The 27,021-nt window shown below is 45.6% G+C and overlaps 1 protein-coding gene across 2 annotated transcripts in view; it reads right to left on the reverse strand.

Annotated features, from left to right (window-relative positions):
- Positions 1-601: 601 nt before the first annotated feature.
- The window catches only part of LMX1B (LIM homeobox transcription factor 1 beta), a gene marked incomplete at both ends in the record, with an annotated part of 91,496 nt that continues 65,076 nt past the window's right edge, over positions 602-27,021 (reverse strand). The window contains 6 exons of one of the 2 annotated variants that reach the window (XM_084272576.1): positions 602-759; positions 2,388-2,528; positions 3,335-3,401; positions 3,804-3,881; positions 4,859-5,037; positions 7,368-7,600. In XM_084272576.1, coding sequence (XP_084128702.1) covers positions 602-759; positions 2,388-2,528; positions 3,335-3,401; positions 3,804-3,881; positions 4,859-5,037; positions 7,368-7,600 — 856 coding nt within the window. Of the gene's footprint in view, positions 760-2,366; positions 2,529-3,334; positions 3,402-3,803; positions 3,882-4,858; positions 5,038-7,367; positions 7,601-27,021 lie in introns of both variants that reach the window. The other variant, XM_084272575.1, reaches the window with a different exon arrangement.

The raw sequence follows: 27,021 nt of genomic DNA on the forward strand, positions 1-27,021 counted from the left end.
TGTAGAAAGGAAACAAATGCTGAACGTCACATTTACATTAACTTCTTACAGTTCAAATGGCAATTTATCCACAACATAGTATGACTCATGCAGTAAGAAAAGGGAGGGATCTCCAGTTTCTTTGATTTATTTGTTGTATGGTTGACTGATGTCAGTATCACTGGCTTTAAAAAAAAAAAAACAACAAAAAGTTTAAACATCCAAAAGAAAGGAGAGAGAAAGGAGGAAAAGGTCTAGCTTTCCGCAAAATCCATTTCCTTTGCAACAACAAGCCCAAACCAAACCAAAGGCTGCTGAAGAGCAGGGTCTTCCGTTCATTCCGTGCTTGTCTCGTGGTCTGGTGCGAGCTGGGAATCAAGGGTATGGGACTGGAGGATGCGTTTTGTTTATATATGTATGTATGTAGGTAGGTAGGTATTAGTACGGGTATACATACATACACATATATGCACACAGATACAGTCTTCCTAAAAATGCTCTTTGCAGTCCAGAGGCAGCAGGAGTCACTGTGAAGGAAGAGCTGGGCAACATATGGCTGTAGAGTCTGCACTGGAAAAAGTCACTGGCTAAATACACGCCGGCTGTTTGTTTTCTTTTATTTTCATGAGGCGAAATAGGAGCTCTGCATAGAGTACAGCCTGTCAATGGGGTTTCCTACTCTAGCCTGCATGGAGTTAACTTCGGAAGAGGCAAGAAAACAGTCGCTCAAGCTAGTTAAAGAGGTATCACTGTCGATATCATGAAAAATGGAGTCGTTTCCTGCAAATGAAACGTAGACGTTAAGCTGGTTCTGTGCAGCCAGAGGACACAGTACACACGGGTGCTCATAGGCTGCAGCAAAGGGAGTGCTCCTTTCTGGGTTTTTACACGTTAAGGGTCTGAACTACAGAAAGGAAGGCTAGCAACCAGTTTGCAGAGTTCAACTGGCAGCAGTGCCACTCGAATCTGACAGGATTTAGCTCATATTTCAGCCAGCAGCACAAAGGGGAGTCTCGGCTTACGACGTAAGGAAATGGTGCCAGGGAGGAGCAGAGCCCCAGCGCTCCCTGAGCTGGCACCCGGCATTCTGCGGGCACTGGGATCATGGAGGAAGCTGGGACCAGACACCCAGAGAAAAGTGGGCTGAGAACCATAGCCAGTAATGATCTTCATTTACATGCAAGGTAAAAGACAAATGCAGTGGAACCCAAGGGACCCAGCTTCTCTGGCCATTTCCCTTAGCAACTAAGGTTTCATCTTACTTCAACTCTTAAAGTACGAGAAAGAGCTCTAGCTCAAGTCCTGGGAGCACTACAGAAGTGCTAGTCCAGCTCTGTTTCTTTATGCCCTCATTTGAGACGGCTTTGTGCTGTTCCTGCACTGGTTTTGGAGCACAGAACCTGCCTCTCAAGGCGTTTTGCTTAGAACGCCAAGCAAATCGTTAGCAACAAAACCTCAGGCCGACTAATGCTCATCTGCACTTCAGGTGTCCTCAGCTCCTTACAGGACTTACCAAATTGCCTGATGTGTGCCATGGACTTGTCTCAGTAGGAGAAGTAATAACAGAGACCCAAAACAGATTTCTGTGCATACCACGCATGGGGACCTCTGCAATTAAGTGCTCCTGGTCAGCAGAAATGAGTCTGACATAACAGGCCCTCGTGGGCTACAGCAAGGCCAATACTCAGAGTCTGAGAAATTCTCTTAATTTTTATTTAAATGCCACACTGCAATTGTCCAGAGTCAATTCATTAGGCATTTAATGCTTGTGATGCATTTAGTGTACCTATAGACTTGATGGTGTGTGGTCAGGAGATTGTAAAAGCAAACCATTATCTTGATTTTGGGCAGAGAATAAAATTACACAAGAGAAATGTCCTGTGGTGACACATCTCTTAGTAGCTCAAGAACTGTTCCTTAGCAAATCCACAAATTCAGTCTGAGGGATCTTAAGGGGGTGCTTATTCATTCTGGAATGAAGAGCTTACTTCTCTTTATTAGACCACTTTTCAAGGCACTTTTTTTCCCCAAGCTTCTAAGGAAAAGGAAGAACTTGTGAGGTAGCTAAAATTTGGTACAGTTCATTTTTCAATGTCTTGGATAGTGGTTTAAAACAAGTGGAGCTGGAGAGGTGACATGGCTTGGTTTATCATTTATCCGAGTTACACCATCAAATAGTTCTAAATGGTGTCCAGAGCCTGGGATAAGCTCTCTTCCACCCCCTTACATGTACATTAAAATACACACACAAAGCTGACTGCTATAAATTCCCTGGTACAAATCCCAGAAAAAAAATTTCAAGGCAAGTGACTGTACCAAGTGGGTGGTGTGTGAACCAGCACATGGACCTGGCTACTTCTGAGGCGGCAGAATGAGGCATGCCTTACCATAGGGGTTCATGTGGTCGCCTGGCATTTGTGGAGGGGTAAGACCCTGCTGAAATGGGTCTGTGCCATAACTGCTTTGATCCATTGCTACAATCTGCTGCTGTGGTGGTGCAAGTGGTGTGTAAGATGTCATCATCCCTTCCATCCGGTTGGACATGACTTCTGTAAAGCAAAGAGAAGGGCACAGTCACTGCTTAGGAACAGAGAGGCAGCAGACAGCAGCATCAGTGGCAGTGCTGAACCTGAGCAAGCAGTGAGTGCAGCTAGGTGTGTCCTGCCCTTCAGAGGAGCCATCCACACTTTCACTGAGGGTACAGCCCTGAGCGGTAAGCTGAAAGACTTGTAATTTCTGCCTCTATAATTTCTGGAGCTTCAGGGTGCTGGACCATATATTCCCAATGCCTATCCTGTGCGTGACATAGCCCTTTTATTCTCTAACTGCTCTTGGTACCAGTTTTTCTGGCTCTGCGTGAAGAGGAGGATTCGAGGCTGCAAGGCCTTGGGAGTGGGAGAACCTCAAAAGTGTCCGGGAAGCTGTGGGGCAAGGCTGGTATAGCTCCTGCCCTGGGGTCCAGTGCTGCTCCTCGTGCTCGGCTGCGGCAGTGCAAGCAGCCTACAATGCCCAGCTCAGCATGGTCCCCCTTCCTCAGAAGCAAACAGACTGGAGGATCTGCCTGGAACGAGCCTCCTGGATACCTCCTCCAGAGAAAGTCTGCACTGCACGTTTCTTCTAAGAAGGAGGCAACAGCTTCTGTGTAGGAACCTCCAGGCCCCAGCCCGATGGGAGAACTGCAGGATAACTGGGGTGGGCACACAGCTCCTGTGTGCTTCCACTGATGAGGACACATGGGATCCACAGACTTCTGCCCGCCCTGTGTGGCTATACTTAAGATGTCATGTGGGAATGGCACTTCAGTGCCCTTGCAGATGCTTCTCCACGTGCTCTGCCTCCATCACAAGTCCCCTACCTTGCCCTAGTCGCTGTGAGTTTTGCTGCTCTTGCTGCTGCTGATGCCTTCGTGCCAGTTTTTTCATCTGAATAAAAGAGGAAGAACAGAACAATCTCATGGCTCTGAATGCAACAATTTCATTTCCTTACAGAATGCTCTGCAAACATGGAATCGATCAGTACAGACCATTCACATTCACATTCACACACACACCACTGTGGGTTCAGTTTTACTTCTAAGCTTAAACATTTCTGTTTACAGCTTGTATTTGCATACAAAATTGACTCTCAACCTCAGGTTGCTTTGAGCACACAAATTTACGATCCGTGTTTGAAAGCTGCCTTTCTTGTATGGCTGTAGACAGCAGCGCATGCAAAACAGGCACAGCTCTGTCCCTGGGATCCCTGTGGTATGTACAATGTCTAGAGAGAGGCTGAGTCGGAGGACAATTTGTGTTTTGCTTTTGAGAACTTGACAAACAACCTACCTTTGCTCTTTGGTTTTGAAACCAGACCTGGACAACTCGAACACTGAGTCCTGTTTCAGCTGCTAGTGTTTCTCTGACCTACAGGAGGAAACATTTAATGATGTAATTTTTAATATTTAAAAAAATAATCAGCTACATTAGGAGGAATATACACATACTTACAATAAAAACTGCATGTACAGAATTGCTTTTAAAAATTCCTCCTACTTTTGCATAGTTTGTTCAAGTTCTGCCCTTCATGTCGCTACCAGTTTCATAAGTGCTGAGCAAACAGTCTGAGCTGAGCAAAATGACACAAAGTCATTTGATGCTTTTTATTTTACCCACAAAACAGCTCAGTGCCAGAAGATACACATCTGGCTAGGAACATTTTCTATATTGTTGAGGTAAAACTTCATACTTTAGAATGGCAAAAAGGCAGAATGCACCGCCCCAAAAGCCATGCCTCCTGTGTCAGCAGGAGAGTGGCAGCGTCCAGGATGCAGCACCTCCGACACTCTGCAGCCAGGCTCAGGGGGAAATAGCTACCTGGGTGGCTTTTGGCAAAGACTTGACTTTCACCAGCTTCGTCAGTAAAGCAGTACCTTGTCCTTTGCCCTAGATCTACAGCAGGGCCAAGTTTCATTAAAAACACGAGACTGGAAGGACAAGCAGTGGGACCCAAGCTGAGCACCCATCCCACCAGGCAGTGACTCCCTCTGCAGTGGGAGGGAGAAGGGCAAAAGCCACTCATTGGCCTTGGCTCTGACAGGTTCTTAGAACTTCATGGAGTTTAAGAACCAAACATTGTCATCCAGCAGGAATTGGTCACGGAGCTGCTCCCCACATGGCTAAATATCCATTAATAACAATGAGCTGGTCCTAAGCTGCTGATGGCTCCTAGCTGAAACAGCATTTGAATGAGTGTCACTATAGCTGGCCTGGTCTCTTTAGTTCACTCCAAGACACCTGCTGCTGTCTCAGGGACAGAGGGCTATCTGGAGCTGTGTCCTGACTCCACCACCCCCATGGCCTGGCATCTGAGCTGACTTCAGGTCCCTAATGCAAGCACCTACCTTCCTACAAGGCTTGGAAGACACCTCAAAGGATGCTTTGAATGCTCGTCTCTGCTGTGTAGTAAGTATTGTTCTCGGTCGTTTGGGTCTTCTTGGGTCTTTCCCATCATCACTTCCTTTGCCTTGGGTTACCTGTCCTTTGGTGGGCTTAACGTCTCCATCTTCATCATCGCTTTTAACTGGTGAAAAATAAACAGGATATAAAATTGTACTTGTTCCTTGGAGATAACAGGGTGTTCGAGAACTGCTCTTAAGCTGCCAAATATATTTGTGCTTCTGCAAATGAGACAGATTAATTGTATTTTCTAGAATTAAATTCTAAACATTTGTACAATCAGGTGATACCACAGAATATTGTACTCGGAACTCTCAATCGCATTGACAGAGGTTGAAGAGTAATTACAAATTTTGTTGCGAAATACAACTTTTTAACTCAACACATTCTATTTGACCAGACTACTGATTTTTCTTCCAGAAAACATTAATACACCATTATAGGGACTTCAAGATGAAGAAACACACTGCAGTTTTTATATACTCAAAGATTGCGTTTGGGGAATTAACAAATTAGACTTTAATTCATTTTAGGGTCTGATTATTATGCACCTAGCAATCTAATCACCTTTTACTTTAATAAGCATCTTTTGCCTAATGATTAAAGAGAAGTTCAGTCATTTTAATAACCATGACATTATTAACTTTCCAGCCTGCCATTTCTAAGGAAAGGTTTGTGAGGATTAATATTGCTCATTGGAGAGTTACTTTTGTGTCCGGTGGATAAATATTTGATTGGAGAAGGACACATACTCAGCCAGGGCTCTGTGAAATCATTTGCTCTCACACAGGCATCTGGGAGATCCGTGTTTTCAATGGATTAGACAACGGGAGACAAAACATCCCATTTAATTTGTCAACTTGTTTTTCAGGTTTGGGTTTGGCTAAGAGAGAATAATGAGGGGGAAAAAGGCATCTCTAGGAGTAAGAAACTACCCCTTGTGCCAAAGGGAAATGAAATTGAAACCAATGTTGTTTTGTGCCACTGTGGCACCATACTGCTGCCGACAAGATACAGAATCTGGTCCAGACAGAGAGCCGATGGTGCTCAAAGCAGATCCCAAGGCAGGTGGCTGGCAAACAGCAGCCACCCCTGCCCGGGTGGTGAGCAAGGAGGGCAGGGAGAAGGATCCCTGTGCCCATCACTGTGGCATGGGGACAGCCTCCCCCCTCCCCCCCCCAGCTCTTCCACAGGGGTTTGTCTGGACAAAGACAGATGGGACAGCGGGATGCTGAAGCTGGTGATGGGAACGACACCCGCTGAAGGGCAAGAAGGGAACTCACATTCCTCAAGCAAATTCAGAAAGAGCCCCAACCCAGTGACGTGAGATTTACAGAGCAGAGCGCTCAGGTCCTGCACATACAGTATCACGGTAAGCAACACGCTGCTCCAAGAAAGGTCCCAGTCTCACACGTCCTGCTGAGTCAGCAGCGACCTTTGTCTTGCAGCATTCCTGACATGAAAATATAAATTTCAGCAATGTGAAGAATATGGCTCTCAGATTAAAGATAATTACCACTCCTAGCTAAACTGGATTTTCCCATAAACCATGTCATCTGTACACTCAATGGAATGGTAATTGTCGATTTTCTGAGATGTGTTCTTGGGAAACAAGTGCACAAGTTGATGACTGGCAGCAATCTGCATATTCACTGTCTCCAGCCAGGATCAGCCTGGGCACAATGGCAGCAGGACGGCCCCAGTCCCCAGGTGCATATGGCACAGGAAGGAGGAGGCATCCCATCCCTCCTGGACGTGCCCGAAAGCCGGTGTCCACTTAGTCCCTGGCCTGGAAGCATCCAGAGACTCCCCTGAACTCCTCATTCAAGTAACTCCTTGTTATTTTTCTTTTTGTGCAGGCCTCCTTGCCTACCTTGTGGGGGTGGACACGCTGACATCATCGCCAGGCAGCTGCTCTGGTCTGAGCCGCTCACCTGATTGCTGCTGCACTAACGCACCTCAGTTTCCTGCAGGTTCTCCTCAGTACTGCCACCTTGTCCTTCCAGTTTTCCTTACCGTCTCTACCGTTTGTGACTGGCAGAGAGCATAATCTTGAAAGCTGCATCACCACCGTGCCCATTCTCCTAGCTCAGTACCAGGAGTGTGTGTGCAGAAGCTCCCTTGAAAAACGTGTTCAATGGGTGGAAGAATGCCCCTGGAAACCAGCGGCCTCTGAGTGAGGCTGCACATCATGCAAGCCAGGCTGATTCACAGCTTATCGAAACACTGACAGAGACAGAAAGGTTTTGTCCTTCACTAAGCAGAAGCGCAAGAAGGGGATGGGGGAGAACAGACTGCAAGGGGGGATGTTTTTAGCTGCTGACTTGCAGGGGCGGCGTGTGCATATGGATAAAGGGATGTGTAAAGGGATGTGTAAATGGATATGCTCTGCTATAAGAGGCTCTGCAAACCACTGCGGCTTTTCCAGTTGGAGCAGCTGTGGGAAAAGCTCACCTGAGTCTGAGTCGTCTGGGCTGACCGAGCTCAACAAGTCTTTCTCTTTTTCATAGTCACTTTTGCAGAGCAATTGCCCTTCCTTGAGAACAAACTCGTCCCCTTTCCTCAGCTGTCGCTCACAGACGCAGCAGCAGAAGCAGCTTAAATGGTAAACACACTCCAGGGCTCTCATCACAAACTCTGTCGGGGCAATCTTTTCCATGCAGCCACTGCACTTAGCAGCAAACAGCCTGTAAGAGAGAGAGGCACTCGAGTCAGAGAGAATGTCAGGCCATGCCATGCATGAATTTAAATACAGCAAATTCCTTAATTTAACTACAGATCAGCCTGGCTCACGCTTTGGCACACTGAGAGAATTGCATCCCTAGTCTTGGAAACATCACAGGCATGCAATTTATTCAAATCTCAATCCCTTTGGTCTAGAGATTCCCAAATCACCTTTGCTAGATAAAAACCACCAAGATTTGTCCTTATCTCACTGTTTTATTCCTCTTCAGAAAGAGAAACGAAAAGGAGCTCAGAGTCTGGATACCTTGCTCAAAACACAATTTATTTTAATTCACCTTTTAGAGGAAGGGCCAGTTCACGCTTTGCTTTACACAGGCTCCTTGTTTCAGCACTTAAACCCTATTCTGAATAGATTTTCTTACTTTCCATTTTTGGTATTGTCTGTCTCAGAGGTGGCTGATAAATGAACACAGAAACAACCATGAAGACTGGGTGCGATTACTGAGAAGATGACACACACACACAATCTCACACATGCAATTGATAAAGAGAGGAGTGAAATAACAGGGCTTTTCTTTGGATGTTGAGTTATTCCAGAACAACCTGTCTCCGAAGGGAGTTCTGTGCATTTTAAATGGTGTGAAACATCCCTTGGCAGAGATAGGCAGTGATACAATCTGCTAAATTAACACTGTAATCACAGGCTCTGGAATATACACTGTATTCCAGACTAGTTCTTATTAAACCTTTATAAACCCCCTCTTTCATCCATCATTAATTTCTAAGATAAAGTTAGAATCATTTAGATTAATTTTATTTTGCTTTTCTAATGGCAACAGGGAATCTCCCTGAGCGAGCTCTTAGAAGAGGGCTGCTTCAAATAAAGACGAATAGCTAAGTTACATCCCTGCATCACACAGTGGGCTTGGTGATTTGAAATTCAGTGTCTCTTGCAGCAATATATCAAAGTGCAAGGTGCACTAAAATTTACATTTTGACAACCAAATTAACACAACTGCACCCCCTGTTCACAGCAAACATGGAGAGCCCACCTTTTAGGATGGGGTACACCCATTTCATTTTTTTTCATCCTCAAAATTATGCCCCTTATAAAAGGCAATTATCTTCGATTTGAGAAGGCACAGGCTGTGGCAGCCACTGACTCCTCCAAGCCTCCATTTTGTGAGAGCTGAGCAGGACAGCAAAATGGCAGTCGAAGCTCCTCCAGGATGATGGAGCCAGGACTGGGCAGGGTGGGGGGGAGGAAACGTGCAGACATTTGCATACAGCGTCCAAGGAGGGCTGAGTGCCCAGGAGCTCTGGGTTTCCCCACCTGCATTTCTGCTCTAAGAGATGCAATGGGCACTACTGGCCTCGCCGGCTCGGCACGGGCCTTTGCAGACCACAGCTGAGAGGTGCAGTGTACGTGCCAGGCAAGGGGGGACAACGAACCAGACCTATTAAAGGGAAACTGATGCCTCACGGGGTGCACAGGGAACACTAGCAAACAGACCACCTTATTTCACACTGTCTGCTGCAGGGTTTTCCTTCTGTGAGGTGCAAACTTTAACAGAAAGAGAGAAACATGGTGATGTTCCCACTAGCAAATGTCACCAAAATCTGGCAATGCTTTAGACAGCAGATTCCTAAGCAGGAAACATGTTTATCTGTACACAATAACATATCTGAAAGGATTAAAACACAAAAGGCAAAAAGAGCAAACAGATTTTAAGCACTTAAAAGTTGTTTCTATTTAACTGCTTAAACCTAATTTCACTCAGTTTAATTAAGCTTATATCTTTCGTCTGAAGACTGTTGTTATGGTGGAGCACGCTTAAAGACTCTGAAGTTTAGTAAAACCGGTGTGAAGGCATCCGGCTCCCCTCACTGGCATCAGCTCATCTGTACCACTGTGACAGTTCCCCTGTACGTGCTTTGGTAAAGCCCATTTGAGGGCTACCAGGAGTGCCGGGGCAGAACTGCTGGGTACCAGCTCTGACAGCTACAGATGCAACAGCCGACTGGGAAGAGTGGCTGCTGCTGCCCTTCCTGCAGTCTCCAGGCCCCAGGTTCGATGCATCTCACATCAGTGTTGCCAGGCTGAGGAACTCGGGCCATGACCATGAGCCTACCCGTAAGACACGTCCACCTTGGCAATGCTGCTGTCACACTGCTGACAAACCCCAGTGCTGCGCTCACGCTGTTAACAGAAACGAGTGACCGGTGTCCTGGGCACTGAGGTTTCCCCAGGATGAGTCAAGCTTCTGCTAACCGGGACACACGAGTCACGGGGGTTCTTCCCCAGGCTGCGTGCGCAGCGTGGTGGTCGCTGAGCAGCCCCTTCTCTGCCACTCTGCTTTCCTGCTGGGGCTTGTTTCTTGACTTCCTTCAAAATAAAAGATGTCTAACATGTAACCAGCAGATACTCTGTGCTACTTATTGGCAGTGGACTATTGCCAGTGAGACAGCGGTGTCACAGCCGCGTTTCCAAAGGCAGCCTTTTAGTTGTAACAAATTACATCGCTGTCAATGCAGTATTAACTCATTCAAATTAACATTAAATTGGCCTGACACCACCACATGGACTCTGAATCTTTAGCTCGTCCCTCATCAACGTAAGAAAATTCCATACTCTGTACTCAGGCGCTCTCTGTGTTCTCACACACGCTCACACAAGCACACACACACATGCACTGCACTGTGTGGGATTTGATTCTGAGATTATAAAATCTTCATTAACTCCACCTTGTAACATGCTTATAGGTGCTTTTTCAGCTTCCAGAGAGTAACCCACAGTTATGTCCTTCTTTTGCACAAGGCAATCTCACAACAGGAAACTAATCTTGACAAATGACCAGACTTTGCTATCTGTGATCTGAAACACTGCTCATTAGACTGTTCATTTTATAAACGAATGGTAATAAACCTGTTGAGAAGTGTAGGATAGCAGGAATACTTTACAGATCACCCCTTTGCAGGTTTCAATCAAAGCCATAAATTTGAAGGGGAGCATGCAGATACTCTGTCCCACACCAACTACATTTAAAGAAGTATTTCTATTGCTTTCTACACATTTTGTGAATAATTTGCATAACTCTGACTTTTTACCCCCATAGCTGATTACCTCCAGCTCTCTTAAGTTAATGTCAAACCTCAAAATCCTTGGACTTGTTAAAGTATGTGGAGAGTGGAAATCAAATGCCATTATTAGAAGCCCCAGGAAATCTCTGACTCCTAAGCACAACGAAAACATTCCACAGAAAATTGTTCAAAGAGGACAAAGGAGAAAAGCAGAACAAGGAAACCTTGTTTTGAATCAACGATTGCAAGAGTTTTATAAATAAATTCTGTTGCCTGGACAATTTTGAAAGACAACTCAATAGGTTTAGGAGTTTTTAAGTGTGTTTGCCTCTATGCCTGAAACACTTGGGGGATTCAGACAAGCTAAAGCTTGGAACAATGGCCTGTCTGTCCATCTGTGGATCTGTAATAATCGCTGTGAAGCAACTTTACAGTACTAGATAGTAAAAAAAAATCTTCACCAGCTAAAACTGGGTGAACTAAAAAATTAATTTTGCATATATATTGGGGCAATGACAACGCTGGGACATGTGGTCCTCTCTTTACACAGTAGATGAGAATGTTCACCAGCGGAAGAGGCCATAAAGATTTTATTTGCTAGGATATCCCTGTGAAGTCTGGCTGAATCAGTAATTCGTAGAAAGAACCAGAGTTACATGATCCATTGTGCCTTCCTGCATGGGCACAACCATCTGGTGTTTAATACACACTCCTGATTTATTATCTCTCGTGTAGTTATCTCGCAGTAAGTTTGACCCTGCTATGCTCCTGAGAATCACGGTTCTGCTGTTTACTCTGCTGATGTCCTGACAGCCCACCCTTTACCTTGCTATTGCTCACCCCGGTCCTTCATTTCCTCCTGTCTGTGGGCAAATAGATTTTAATTGTTTTATTATAACTAATTTAATCTGTGCTGAGAGATCTCTATGTGCAGTGCTAAATTTGCTGTTCATATTAAGTGTGGTTCAAGGGGTTTGTTATACAGGACAGCGGTATAAAAATAGACTAATTCAGTCAGGTTGTTTATTTACTGGACCTCTGCCGTGAAGCAGTAAATAGGAAGTTATTAAGCCATGTTTGATATATGCAAGAGGACAGATGTTGCTGTCTGCCCATCAGAGACGTTAAATCATTTTCCTTTCTGTGTTGCGAGGAACCACAGTGGATACCTGGCTTTTCTTTATTTAATAAATACGCAAGGATGGTGGTCAGGAGCTTTGGTAAACACTGTAGGTACAGGCTCCAGCTCCAACACTTCCTCTGACAGCAGCCTGTGCAGGACATCCCTATGGTGCCTACAGAGCCAGCTGGGAGTTCGCATGGCACTCGTGCCACACGGAACATGTTAGAGCTGAAGTAATATATATTATGCTTTTCACACAACTGAGTTTTATTAAGAGAAGAAATTAAATTACTAATGAATGACATCTGTTATTTGTTCTTTGGAAGAAATGTTGATACATCTGTCTTCTTCAGAAGACACAGAGTGGGGACAATACTACGCAGGGCTGTGTTTGTGTTTTTTTCCAGCATAGGACTTGAACATTTTTGCAGTGCCTTACAGCTCATGGGTGCTTATAAAAAAGAAAAACTGTTGCCTGGTTACACTGAATTCTAAACATTCAAAACATCTCAAATGCACTAAAGCAAAACAGAACTATTATAATTTCATGATTTGAAAAAAATAAATCCTAAAAAAAGAAACAATCCACTTTAAATATTTTCCCTGCAGAAAAAATAATTACATAGTTTATTAAAGCCAATTTCATAGCTGAAACTTCAGTAAAACAAAGCTAATTCCCTTTCACCAAGTAGTAATAAAACATGCGCAAAAATTAAAAGTTTCTGGAAAAAAAACCCCATAATATTTAGAAACTAAACTAAAGAAACCTTTTTCTTCTTCAGGGAGTTCTGAAGACAATACCTATTAACCCTCTATCCAGAGGTGCTGTGTTGAGAACACCAAGTACTGATGAGAGCTTGTGTTTGGAGCAGGGGTGGATGCAGAGGTGCTGCCGAGACACTTTCCCTTCCCATGAACATTTTATCTGCATCTTCATGAGAAGGGCTGCACTGCCATGCAAAGGCAATGGATAAAATATCGATAGAGCCCACGTGATAGCCCACGGTAAGTGGAGCTGGTGGGAGTTTGAGCGCAGGCACTGTCAGAGCCACAACTCACCTAACTGCTCCATCCAGCAAGCACAGGCCCTGGGCAGTGTCGTCAGATGGCCATACGCAGGCCATGGCTTGTCTCAACCACAGCCACAAAAACATTTCCCTACATTTGATTTCCTTCCCCTTAGAATAAGAAGGAAAAGTCCTATTTGCCTCAAATGAGCGGGATTTGGCTCATTTTCAGGCTTGGCTTCCAGCTATTGGCAAGGATGGCAGTGTTGCATGTACCTCTGTGCCACAGGGCAGTCCTGGCCAGACCACCACCACCAGCAGCCTCTACTGCAAGAGAAATGGCAGCTGCCAAAAAGCCCCATGCCCCGTGTTAATCTCTCATTACGTGGCTTCAACAAAGCAAAACTGATCTGTGGGCAGTGAGCTGATGCCTCTGTCGAGCAGCGCTCGGGACCCCGCAGCACCCCCCAGCCACGCCAGTGGGTCAGAGCCCTTCGTGCAGGGCATCTGCTCCCAGAAGCCTCCCCACAGGCTGAGAAATGTCTCGGCTGCTGCCTGCTCCGATGGCGCAGGTGTTTGGCAGGGGAAGGGACCAGTAACTGCTCGTCACCCTCTCGAGATGTCCTCAAGCCACCAGGCGCAGAACTCCCCCATCACCTGGTACCTGACCCCAGCTCCTGCAGCTAAGGCAACTCAAGATCCCTCCTGTGGGCACGGACTGACCCCTCTGAAGCTCAGTGCACTAGCGGCTCCCGAGTCGGAACCACGATGCTGTGACAAATGGAAGAGATGCAAGGAACAGGTTAATGAAGATGCATAAAGACAGAATTCAAAGCTGCCACACTAATGCTCCTTGCTCGAGTGGGGCCAGAATGACCAAAAAAGTTACATCTTCCTTAACAATAAAGTAAAACATAAAATGTAAAGTGCAGAGGAGTTTCTCGCTTCAAGCAGAATGTGACAGAATAAATTCTTCTCTTTGCTTAATTTTCATCCCCTAATTGACCACTTTGTTCAGCTGTCCTCCATCACTGCCACACAGTTCTACTTTATAGAATTTTTCCTTACAACATTTTGATGGAAAAATTTATGAAGAATCGAATTATTGCTGTTAGAAGGGAATTAAAACAATTTTTCATTTACAAAGTCCCTGATATTGCTCTACTGTGCTCCACCTTTGGGAATCCAATTGCTCTTCTCAGCTACTCCCATTCCTCTTTATAGCACGGCAATTGCACTGTACAGATTATGGCTGCAATTTTCTCCTAATCTGTTCTGCAGAATAGAAACTGTTATAAAAGTTAAGGGCGCCAATTGAATTGATAAAGCCAGGGCTGCAATTAAGCAGCCTAATGGATTAACAAAATATGATTATTTTGTTAGAATTATATTTTTAGGCAGTGCAAACATTTGGGAAATAGCATTATTTTCATCTGTGAGTTTTAAACAGGCAAAACAGGCCTCTGCTGTTGTGCTTGCTGTATGGCTTCACCTTACACCGCAGCGCTACAAAAGCACGGTACGTGATGGGGAGGTCATCCTTCTGATGCAACTCTGCTAAACTAGGCCATTACTGAAAGCCAATGGGCTTTTTTTTATTTTTCTTCTTCAGTTACTCACACACATCAAACTGAATCTATCCCTGTTTCCCATCTGTACAACCTCACTGTCTGGAGCGGGCGCAGCTCGGTGCGAGGAGCCCCGTGCCTGTCTCCAGCGCCGGGTACTCGCTGCTCTGATGAGATGCCTTATCCTTCTTGTTCGCTAAGTGGCATACTGAATTTACAGTTGCCTTTGAATTTACATCGCCAACAACACAGGGAAATTCTTCTAATATAATTTTTATATGAAAATTCACCCTAAAGGCCCTATAAGCAGGGAAATTGTACTGCTGGTGATTCACTGCCCCGGCCTTCACTTTTACAGAAAAAAATAATCGCGTGTCAAAGCAATTCAAATGTAATTTCTAAGTTATTTCTTGGCTGGCGAGAATGACTTAGGGAAAGAATTTACACAGGGCCTTTCCTCTCAACTAAGACCATTAAGAGGAAGAAACATTATTTGCCAGTATAAAACAAAATAACTTCCTGTGCCTGCCGAACTGACGGGAACAAGAGCTTGTGCCCAAACCCATCAGCACAGCCAATTTAGCAACTGATTTGCAAGGGAAAGATACCTTAGTCCTGTGGTGTTAATGTCTTTGCAGTAGGGGGTCTATTGCCAGCTTCTCCAAACTCATCAACACAATCTATTATTAATACCCAGAAAGGCTTTATAGTATCTTTATAGCATAAGGCAATGAAAGCTCTGCGGTGTAATCTGTTATCTATATTGCAAAAACATGTGAAATAAAACAAAACATAGACACTTCATAAACAAAATGTTTCATCTGTTACTTCTCTCTGCCTCTCCTATATATAAAGCAGTAGGGTGCAGGAAAGGCATTCAGAGAGATTCGCTGCTGGATATGGGACGGCATCGGCTTAAATTTTACGTGTGATGTGATGAGCCTTGAACCCAGTGAAAATCCTGCTCCTTTCACTGGGGTAAACGCGTTTGGGTGTTTGCAAAATTATCCTGCACTTGATTCATAGAGCAAAATTTAGGGTTTAGGAGCAAAATACAGCAGCTAAAAATCCTAAAGGTAAGCTGTCTGTAATACAGCAGCACCCCGACACAGTGGCGGCTGGCGAGGAGAGAGGCACAGTCCCAGCTGCGCGGTGCCCGGGCAGGGCCCGGGTCCCGTGTCAGGGGCATTGCCATGGTAAGAGCTGAAGAATTTGTCTCCGTCAAGCAGCAGCAAAACCAAGTACCCGCTGGCATTCTCCTGGAGGCAGTTATTTCCTTGGGAAGCATTCGAGAGCAGAATTGGATCTTTTCTTCTGCAATTGATCTGCACATCAATATTTTATATGAAAAGCCCAGAATTACCCTATGATTAGTCCCCATGAACAGACACAATTAGAAATATCATTTAACAGCAAGTAAACATACAGTTTAAAACCCAGGAAGATTTTGTTTTGAATAAACATTGCGGCAAAGATGGAAGTGAGAAGTGGGTATGGAGAAAGTTTTGTATACTTGCTGCATACATGTTTGCAATACAGTAATAAAAAACCCCCCACAACCAACAACCCAAAGACCCAACCCCAACCCTCAGCACAGGCCTTGTCTTATTTCCCAGAAGCCCTTTTATTTTCTCTGCCTGTTGAAAATAAATTGTTCTTTTGTAGTGTTTCCCTTTTCAGTCTAACTGTCAGCTATTATTTTTCTATTTCCTCTTTTTGTCACTTTGCATTATTTTTGGTGCTGTAATTCCCATTTGTTCCCACTCCTATCTTCCTGTCTCCCATTGTTCCATTTTTTAATCCCCAGTTTTACTCTTCTTCGGCTCTTTTTTGGCCCATTCTCAGTAGGGTTTGAGAGAATACCCAGGCGTGACTCCCTGCTATAGCAACCACACCTCCCCAGGAAAGCCACAACAATCTCTTCGGTAGGAGGAAAGTCTTTCACAAGCTGGCAGCAAAAGTAAATCCTCCTTCAAGGAACAAGAAGGATTAGCAGAGAGCAGTGGGCTGCAGACTTAACCCTACCCCTCATTTCTTTAGAGCACCAGTCACTCAGAACCCCGCTGTGATGTACAATTAAACAGAACCCAAAAAAATCCTGAATGACACAAGAGCCAGATTGTGTAAAGGTTTAATTCCACTTTAATACCTTTCCAAGTTCAGAACTCAAAGATAGCAATTTAACCCAAGAATCCCCATCTGAGCATGAAAAGTTGCTGTTTGTCTTACAAAAGTCCCCACTACATTCTGCTCTAAATCATGCTCTATTAGCCTGACCTTTCACAGATGGAAATTTTCCCCCCAATCATCTCACATAGTTTCTTTTTACTGTCCTCCTTTCACAAACTCTGTTCTTCTCATAAGACAGAAGAGTCTAATCAGAGACACAGAGCTCTGGGAGAGACTCTATAAAGGACAAGGGAAAAAAGGAGCACTGAACCCCCCAAACCAAAACACAGTCAGGCGGCTGAAGGTGCGTCCTGCAACGCCTGGGAATGGCAATTAAACCTTGTAAAGTGGAGGCACTCTTATTAAAACCATGTCAATTACGATTATTAATATTACAATGTAAAATAAGTAGTGCTCAATACAGGCTTCTTTGAAGACTCCAAACATCTGATTCAGGTTTTTTACATTAATGAGCAGACTAGCTTCGTTATTCTAGTATGGGTGATTGCTATAGTTGCTCTCTAAACAGAATTTTGAGATTAACATGGAAATACCAAACTCTCCTGGCTCCTGTAAGGCCAAATATGGTTGATAGAGTCCTAAAGACTTAGCTATCAGCATCTGTGTTTGCATTCAGGCTTTGGTAAGCAGACTCTCTAAACTCGTACAAAAAGACTCAAGAGGCAAGGCTCTGTAGCATGGCCAGAGCCTCCTTGTGCCTGGACCACTGGCACAGGTTGAAGTTATTCCAGCAGCTAAACATGTATCACACAGGACATTTCCACATGTGTGAAAATGAAATCCCATTAGACACCAACAACATTATTAGGCATGCAAAGAGGATTATTCCCTTAAGCTCACAGGACTGAAAGGTTTGCCTAAACATTTTATTAACTTTTTCAGTATTTTTAATTAAATGAAAAAGTTTTAAGTAGGTCAAAGCTGGAAAATACTACTTAACTTTTAGTTATGTGTATGTTTATATACTATACATGCACATGTGCATGCACACTTGTGTGCAGAAAGAAAAGAGATGCCTGTTAGAAGTGCACTGAATCCCCACATTGTCACAGTACGGTACTCCTTTCTTTAGGAGAGAAAATCTGCACACAAGATATCCCGTGGTATTCCTGAGGGATCTGTAAACGTTTCAAAAAATTAGGTGCTTTGTTGAATATCTGGCTGAAAAAAAAAAATCCTGCTCTGACTGTACTGTCCTGCCTACACAGCTGACAAAGCGCTTCCCCCCACACCAAATATTTGCTAAAATAGAATGACGTTTGCTCACCAGTAACTCGTAAGATCATCTGCTAAAGATAAATGAAGGAAGAGAAGCTGCATCAGTGTTTGCTTCAAGTGAAACACAGAACTCTTTTGACTCTAGCAGGAATGGGTTTGGGTCCTCATTCACAGGTAAGACTACACAGAAACGCGCAGCTCCATTGAGAGCTCAGTCCTAAATCTATTTTCTCCTATTCTCTCTCAGAATGCCCAGCTTTGACATTCAGGTGTTGTTAGCAGTGCCTCGATTTGCTGCTGGAGGGGAAGTGACTCCGTTTTTGGGTCCCACATCACCACGTGCCACAGTTCACAAACCAGCTTGACGGGAGATGCTGTGACACCACACACGCGTGTACGAGGTACCTGGCCCAATGGACACATCAGATGGTCACATAACGGGCACGGCTGATCTGCACGTGTCTCTTGTTCTCATTTCTGTGACTACAGGCATTAAAATATTTAAAATTTACTTCTAGGGCTGAACCAAGCGGGCAGGAAATGTAGAAGCTGGAGTGTACAAGTTAATGAAATATGGTTGGGTGAACATAAGCTCTTCATCTATACAATAACAGTTACTGCTGCAGTTTCTTTGTACCCACTTTATGAAAGTCATAAACTCTCCAAAGAAAAGCACGAGCTATTTCACCCTGACGGTCTTTGACTCCCTCTCACTACCTGCTGGCGCAGTTAAAAAGTATGAACTGCCTTTGAACAGATTAGGACCAAGTTAAAGTGTGACAACATCTTAAGCTTTCTCCACATGTTGCCAATGATTTCCAACTAAAGATGTTACCCTCATCACTTCTGCCACAGTGATAAGAATCTATAGCCCACTCACTTGAGGAGATAAAAGCGTTTTAGCTGGAAGTATAAAGTAGTCTGACTCGCTAAGCTGAGCGGCTGGCTGTCCCAACCTAGCTGAATTTTTCCTCTACAAAGCACAAAATCCTTATCATTAGGGACTTAAGCTGCTCTTTATTTTGAGACAAAAAGAATACTGTTTATTGGCATCCAACTCAAACCAGCTGTAAACAGTTGCTTTGATGAAGCAGCAGCTACAATCTCAGTGTGCCCCAAGGCGCATACCCACTGAGTGTCAATCATTAAAGGAAGAATGCAAGGTGTATGCAGGGTCAAAAGAAGGCCAAGGGACATTTAAGACCTCAGGGATCCCGGACAGCCCCTCTGCCTTTAGAACCAAAAGAGGATTGTAAACTATTCCACTGTATGACCTTTATCTCGAGAGGCAGCTCAGTGGCTGGGCTCTGAGCCTGCCCACAGGAACTGTACATTTGGGGTCTACATTTGGCTTTTCTCCCCAACGTGACTGTGGAAGCAACACAGTGAACTGTGATTTGACAGAGCCTGAACGGCGCTGGGATCCTGCTCCTCTGACCAACTGAGGATCTACTCAGAAGGCTCTGACAGCAGAAGTCCTGCTGTTTTCTACAAATTTCTGAGTCACAGATGTGCAGGGCACTCTAAGCTATTTTAATTCCCATAGTGTCCCTTTTCCTAACTTCCTTCTATCATCAAGAATCCCTTTACTGGCTGCAGCACATATTTAAGTCTTAGGCAATTCACAGATTGTGCCTGGAAAACAGTCGTTCTTGGATATGGACTTGGAAGAGGTTCATAGTCTGAAGGAGAAAGCAAAATAGTCCCATTTTTGTCATACAGTCCACTCTTAAAGTGCCAGCTCTCTTCTGTTTCCTAGGGCTAGTCCACTTACTGCTGCCATCAGTCAGGTTAGGTCTCAAGCAAAGAAATACACAAATGGTGTGGGTTTCTTACACATCTTTTTTTGCCATCTTTGATTCCCCATAATGAAGGGGATGCAGCACCCGCAGCCCCACTGCTGGCTTCAGGGCAGCCTGAGCTGAGCATCACACACCCTGAGCTGCTGTCTAGGAATCAGCTGGGTCATCCACTGTAGTGGAATTAACTACTGAGGCTGACCCGAGGCCCTCTTCATGGAAAAGTCCCTCTTACACTCCTGAAGGACCTTTTCACAACATTTAAGTAGAAAGAGGCAGTTCTCTGCCACTCTGTCCCCAGTCCAGTGCTGAAACTATCGGTAAACCTGTGTCACATTTCAAGCTTAACCTTCCTTTCAACTCAGCAAGGCCCCCAGTACGAGCAGCACATCCCATCCCAGCAAGGAACACTGCACTGAAGAACTGCAGCAGCACCCGCTCCGTGGCATGCTGGAGAGAATGGACCTTCTAAACACCAGAAGCACGGAAGTAGCCATTCCCTCATCACGGGAGCAAAGACACTCTGCAGAAGCTTGGCCACCCATGCCAAGAGCGTCGTGCTGCAGCCAGACTGACACGGACCCTCAGAGATGTCAAACACCAGCTGCCATGAGGCAGCCCATGAGGGTGCTGCCATAGGGCACGGGCCCTCCTGCCAGTTTCCCTCCTTATCAGGCCGCTACCCGATGGACGCCAATGTCTGACAGTTGGTCCAGGCCTCTTCCCACTCCCCATCCCCGGCAAAAGGAACTTTCTCCAAAAGGAGCAGCAATGCAAAGGGTTCAGCATTGAACAGCAGTGCAGATCCCTGGGCAGCAGAGTTCATGCTCCTTCAGAAGACCAGAGCAACTGTTTCAGTGTGAATTCAAATGCTAAGTTAACTTAGCTACTACATCGACCAGGCACAAGTGGGACTAGCTACAGATTTTATAGGGAAGCGTTGTTTCTGTAGAAGGCCCTGCTGCCCCCAGAGAAGTGGCTCGGACACAGCATCTCCCCTTCTTCCCATGGCTGGGCAGATACACGCCAGTTTTACCAACTCCTCCAGCAGGCACAGGGTGTACCTCCCTTCCCATGTCCACAGACACCACAACAGATATCCTTCTTCCAGGGATTTGGCTCAAAATTGCTGGCCAGGTTGGGAACCCTCTCCTGGGCTCTTGCCAACCTCGCAACCTCTGTACCCACTGCAACCAAATCAAGAGCCAGCCCTCCAGGCTGCCCTCCCCACCCTTCCACAGGCGGCAGCCACAGCACCATCTCCAGCCTCTGCTGTGCCAGGACGCGCCTGGGTTCAGCTTCTGAATGTCTCTTGGATGCAGCTGACCCTCCCAGGCACCCCGCACACCCCTGGAATTGCATGTATTACTTTGGGCTTGCATAACAGGCAAAAGACAGCAGAAAGTTTGCGGTGCTGTTAGATTATAGAACATTATATATGTAGCATAAAAAGAGTAAGTTTTCACAATTTATTCTGTTAAGAAATTTTCCTGCACAAAAGCTCATAAAACCTTTTTTTAAAGAGACAGTAGTTCATCTTTATTGTCACATTGATATCTTTATAAACTTACTCTAGTGATCTATAGGAAAAGCAAACCAGACAGCTCTGTATTTATGGGCATATTTAAAAAGCCTCTTATATTTAACAACTGCATTTAGCTGCGTTAACTGCAAGTTGCAGTAATAAAGGCTCTGCACACTTCAATGCTAAATTAAAAAAAGTTCTGCTGTTCAATAATACATAGATGCTGGTTTTTTCATTACTCTTTAATATCATTTCCATTTAGTTTATAAATAATTGTAGCTAGCTAATGAAACGAAATAAAACCTGCCTCCAACCCATTCCCTAGAGCAAACTAAACTCCTCTTTTTAAAGCTTCTTAATCACCGCCCAGTTCTTACAAAATTAGCATAGTAATGGGCTTTAAATTGAGCCTCTTTGTTTTTTAATTAAGCTCCCAGCAGGTAAAAATAAAACAGATTATTGAAGAATATGCCAACACTAATAGCCTGAAACTCTTTTGACAATTAAAAAGATCCCATGTTAACCCTTTTGAGGACTCCTGCATGCTAATTAATCACTCTGAGGCCCAAATCCATCAATATTCCATCTAGACACCTTGTAGAGTTGAGATGGTGAAACCTATCTCCATCAACACCCGCCATCGCTTCCGACAGGAAGGTGGGACACGAACTCTGCAGCAGTGACCATGCTGGGGGCAGATTCAGACCCACACACTGTGGCCTTGGCGTGGACAAGAGTAGGGCAGCATCCCCACAGCCTGGGCACGGGAAGCCACCAGAGCACACAGGCCTTGATGCCACCCACTGCTGCCCAGGCCCGGCTGGGCTCACGACTCACAGCAGCAGGGCAGAGCCAGGACGAGCCGTGCCAGGGTTGGAGGGTGGAGATGAGGATGGCAGCAGCGCGGCTGGAGCTGCTGCTCACAGCAGATGCCACCTTGTGCGTCCGGTGCCAGACGAGCCCCTGGGCAGGGCTGCAGCTCTGGGGTCAGCTCTGTCCCCTGACTCACTGTGGCAGCGTCTGGGCCCCAGAGCCTGGCTGGCTTACATCTCGCCGGTGCTCTGAGCCCGGTCCCACTCGTTAGCAGACTGTCTGGCTGTGCCTCCATGGAGCCTCTGGTGCATTCTGTACAAAACCATTAGCTGGATGCCAGAGGTAGCAGCCCTGGTCGGCATTTCAGCCCTGAGGTTTATTTGAAGTGCCTGCCTAGCAGCAGTGCCCCAAACATGCCGGAAACACAGCTACCCCTTTTTGCTTAGCAACACAAAGCTGCCCACAGGCGAAGGTAAATCTCAGGCAGCACAAGGGGTTCAGAGCCAGCACTGCTGGGCCGCGTCAGCCTAGACAGCAGCAATTCTCTGGGAGAATTTACTAGATATTGCTGGCAGCCTAGAAATAGGAACAGCACCAAGCTGCACTGGTAGTTCTCTGACAAATATTTGGGAACCACTTTCCAGCTCCCATACTTTATTTTCAGTGTCTGACTCAAGTGTCAGAGTGCGAAGGGCTGGCTGGGCCCCGCTCGCAGCCAGCCAGGACTATTAATCCCGGGCTTTTGGGAGGGCTGCATCCATCCCCAGAAATGAAATCAACAACATGAAAAGACCATTCATTCCAAGAACACAGATCACTCTGCCATCTTCAGAGACTCGCAATAAATGGTGCCGAATGCTCTTGTGTGCTCAGTGAAACCCTGTCAGGTCCGAGGCAGCTGCAGTAGCTCCTGTCAGCTCCTACTTTACAGTACACCTTGTACTGTGAGGGTCACACTGATGGAATTAGGGGCTGACAGAGAATATGATCAGATTTAAAGGCAGACTCTATCCATGAAGATATGCTGCCTTCTTTCAACAAGCATTCAGGAGCCTGTGACATGCATCTTAACATTTCAAAATAAAATGGCATTTCTTGTGTCTCAACTGATACCAGATAATTTGGAGAAAGAAGATGCTTTTTTGCATAGAATACAGATTCATTAGGGGAAGACCTTCATTTACCCTCTGTGCAGAAACAAGTGTCACAGGCTTTACTGTCCATGCCGCGCTGTGCCCCGTCACAAATAGTTATCATTCACAAATAATAATCATTAAGAACAACATAAATCTGTCACAACTGAATCAACTTCCCCTCAACTACCCCCCAGTGTATGTCACATATAATCCAGGTAAGAACCAGAGGGGCTGGGCGGCAAGATAGCACAGAGGTCTTTGAGTTTCTTAGGTGGGGTCCTTGGTCCCACAACCCCTCTGTTCATCACCTCTGCTAAGGCTGACAGAGGCACAACTTCTGTGTGCAAAGTGCTCATCCCCCCAGGGAACGTATCAATTATAGTGACCTCTCCAGGCATAGATTTTCTTTAAAGCAAAAGGCAGCAACACAGAGTAAGCTTGCAATGTTCTCAGCACATCTGGCAGAGCACAGCTGGAGAGGCAGTATCCAGGACACGCTTCTCTAACCTCGGGCTTGAGGTTTGCCAGGTATTGGTGGGTCTGTGGGGGCTGGAGAAGAGAGCAGCACCTCGGGAGGGGGGTGTTCCTCAAATTCCCACAGAGCTGACTGCAGAGCGCAGCAAACCCACTGCAGCGAGTAACAAACTCCAACCATCTCACACTGAGCTTCCAGCAAACTGCGGATAACAATTCCCTGTGCCTACGAGATTTATACCACAGATGTCACGCTGGAAAGTGTGCATACATACATTTCACATTACATACCTTGTGCTATGTCACATTAAACAAGCTATTCCATGACGCTGTGCTTCCACAACCATTTTGAAGACATGCATTCATCCCGGTGCATCTCAAGAACACAGAAACACAAGAGGAGCTCAGCACAGGGGTGCATTTAAAACTACTTCTGCCATTTTTGACAGTTTTTACCAGGCCCAGAGACATTCCTTACTTCATGAATAACCCCTCTCCCACCACAGAATCAGCCAAATGGAAGAAACCTTTTTCCAAGTCTAATCCCAACTGGTTTTCAGCTGCGGCTGCAGATGGAACTAAAATGAACTACCAACTTTTGCTCTGTGTGCACAGGCTGTTATCTCCACCAGCGTCTGACCTTTTGCAAACGTGATCCAAGGTGACCTTTTACTATTATTGCAGCAGTAAATGCAGTTTTCCAAGGAATTCTCACTGGAGCGTGTTTTACATTAGTAGTTGGTATGCATCAGAAAATCCAACTTCTCCACTGCGCAGGGTTTATTAACACAGCTATCTCTATAGAGATGTACAATTTTATATGAACCTTATATGAAACTAGCGTTATTACCACCAAGCCACTATCGAGCAGCACCTTTCAGCGGGCAATGCAGCTGTCCAAACAGTGCCTGTTGTACCTGGGCAGCATATACGTACTTGTTTACTCACTTCCAGCAGAATACACAGAGGTAATTCTTCTGGATTTCATCACTGTCCCTTGTTTTATGCTTTATATTCAACCTCTCAGGAAATCAGGGAAAGGTATTATTTCCTAACAAAAATATCTGTCATCTGATCGCGGCTGGCAGCTCCAGCCTCCCCGCCCCCCAAGCCAGTGCTTTTGTTTAATGTCTCCTTGGTGGGAGTGTGTTTGACACTGGCAAAGTGTAACACGGTTTTTTTTAGATAAAGAACATCCAGCCATTGCTTGTTGAAAGCTCACACCATCCTTTGTCTCATAATGAAGCTGGACTTACTGGTTGCTCAATAGGAAAAGTATACAATATAAAGCTACAAATGGATTTTTTTTTTTTCTGAAAATTGGACTCTCAACAGGTCAAAATGTCAGTCTAGAGCCAATGCTGCTGACCCTGGCAAGAGGCTTTCCCATAACACACTCAGGAGTTACCAAACCCAGATAACAGCATAACATGACAAGAACAGTGTTTGGATCCTAATGGTCTTAAGAGTTCAGGTACCAGGAAAAAGACCAAGATCAGGAACTGGACAGCAATGCCACAGACTTCTCACCGTGCTGCTCCTCCTGTGCTCATCTGGTTCACAAAAACACCTGCACAGCCTTGTCCACACTAACCCATGCACTCAGAAATGGACACAGACCCGATTTCTTCATGCACATGCCTTTGGTCCCTTCCGGACAGCGCCTGCGAAGCCCCAGAAGTCCTCATGCAGCTTCGCTTCTCTCCTGCTCCACCAACTGCCCAATGAGGGCTGGCAGCGGCAAAAGCTGTTTCCCCACAACCTGGGGACAGTCACATTTCCTGGGGGTCTGGAGGGGCTTTGAAGAACAGCTTCCAGGCATGTTCCATGCAGCAGGTGAGAGAGATCCAAACCTTCAACAAGTCCAACTCCTTACCAAGAAATAAATGCAACTTGCCAGCAGCAAGGGAACAGAGAGGTCGGGGCTGGCTTGGAGCCGGCTGCCTTGGTCCCTGCTTGCTCTTCCACTTGAGAGCTTGGCGTCCAGACACCAGTTGTCCCCAATTCTGGAGGGCAGCACCTTTCATGGCTCCGAGGGGTGGAGAGATAGTACATCTGCTCTGGTCTGTGCACCCTCCGTGCTCAGCAGGGCAGGGAGATAAAACTCAGACAAAGGCTTAGAAATTTCCAGTGGGGGTGACTGGGATGAGAGGCACCTCTGCACAGAGAGCAGTGAGGCTGAGACAGGGACCTGGGACAGCTGTCACCTTGTGCGGGACAGAGGTGGGGCTGTGCAAGAAAGCGGTTATGGCAACGTGGAGATTATCTGCTTGAGCACAAGTGATTTAAAGATGAGATTTAAAGGCTAACAATTTAGCCTAAGATCCCTAAGCATTTACTTTGCTTGAAGCCAGAGCAGCTGCTGATGGCATAGCTTCCCGCTTTGAACACCTGAAGACGTTGAGGGAACCTCCTTCCAGCTCCTCATCCCCAGGATATTTCACAGCAAAACACAGGCATTTCCAAGAAAGCCTTTGCATTTTTTGAAAAGGTGCAAATTCTTTTGGCCAGGAAGACCTTGTTTTGTACACTACAAAAACCTATATCTGCTCATGCAAATTACTAAATTTTACCACTGACTAATTTATCAGCTTTAATGAAATCCATAGCTTTCATACGAGTAAACTGATATAAACAAAATAATTTGGCATGAAAATGCTAACAACAAACCCCATCAGCCACTCTTTCAGACTCCTTGGGACACCTGTCTAAGGGAGATGTCAAGCCACTGGAGCTGCAATCACATCTGGACCCTTCAGGGTACTCTGCCAAGGGCAATAATGGCAAGGGCATTAAAGTCAGGCTGCATGGAAAGAGAGCCAGCACCTATACAGCAGTGACTTACACTCCCACATTAGGAAGGGGCAGGGACTCAGCCTAGGAGTATTAAGAGAATAAACAGGGAAGTGAAAATTTGGTCAGTTCAGGAGGAGAAACAAGAGACAGACCTTTGTATTCTGCCCAATATTATGTTATTAATGTCAGTTTCAAAGATGCACATGCACAGTACGTTTAATCGTGCTCTTTTGCAGACAGCACAGAGCTATAAACTTCAAGGCATTTATGTGTACTGCACACACACTTAAACTGGACCACTCTCCTTCCCGAGTCCTGTGATGGTAACTGTACCAGACAGAGCTGCTGGGTCCACAGCACCCTGCAGACCTCGGGCCATGCTGCAGGGCTCAGCAGGGAAGCTGCTCTGCACCTCTGCTGTTAGCGAGCAGGGATGGTCCTAGTCCTGCACCTCTGTCACTGATTGCTCATGGAAGACATATCTTGACTGCCCTTTATTTGAGGATCACCTTGCCATGCCGCAGGCAGACATCACAATAAAGGCGTGAGTCACTTTTGAAGTTTCTGCTGTTTATTCAGAAGGAATATTTAACCCCATATCACCACATCATTCCTTCTCACTCTCTCCAGCTGTGGAGGCACTGTGCTCCTCAGGCACTGTGATGCTACTGCAGTGTTTGCCCCTTGTGCACT

Source organism: Gallinula chloropus (assembly GCF_964237585.1).
Source record: "Gallinula chloropus genome assembly, chromosome: 18".
NCBI lineage: Eukaryota > Metazoa > Chordata > Aves > Gruiformes > Rallidae > Gallinula > Gallinula chloropus.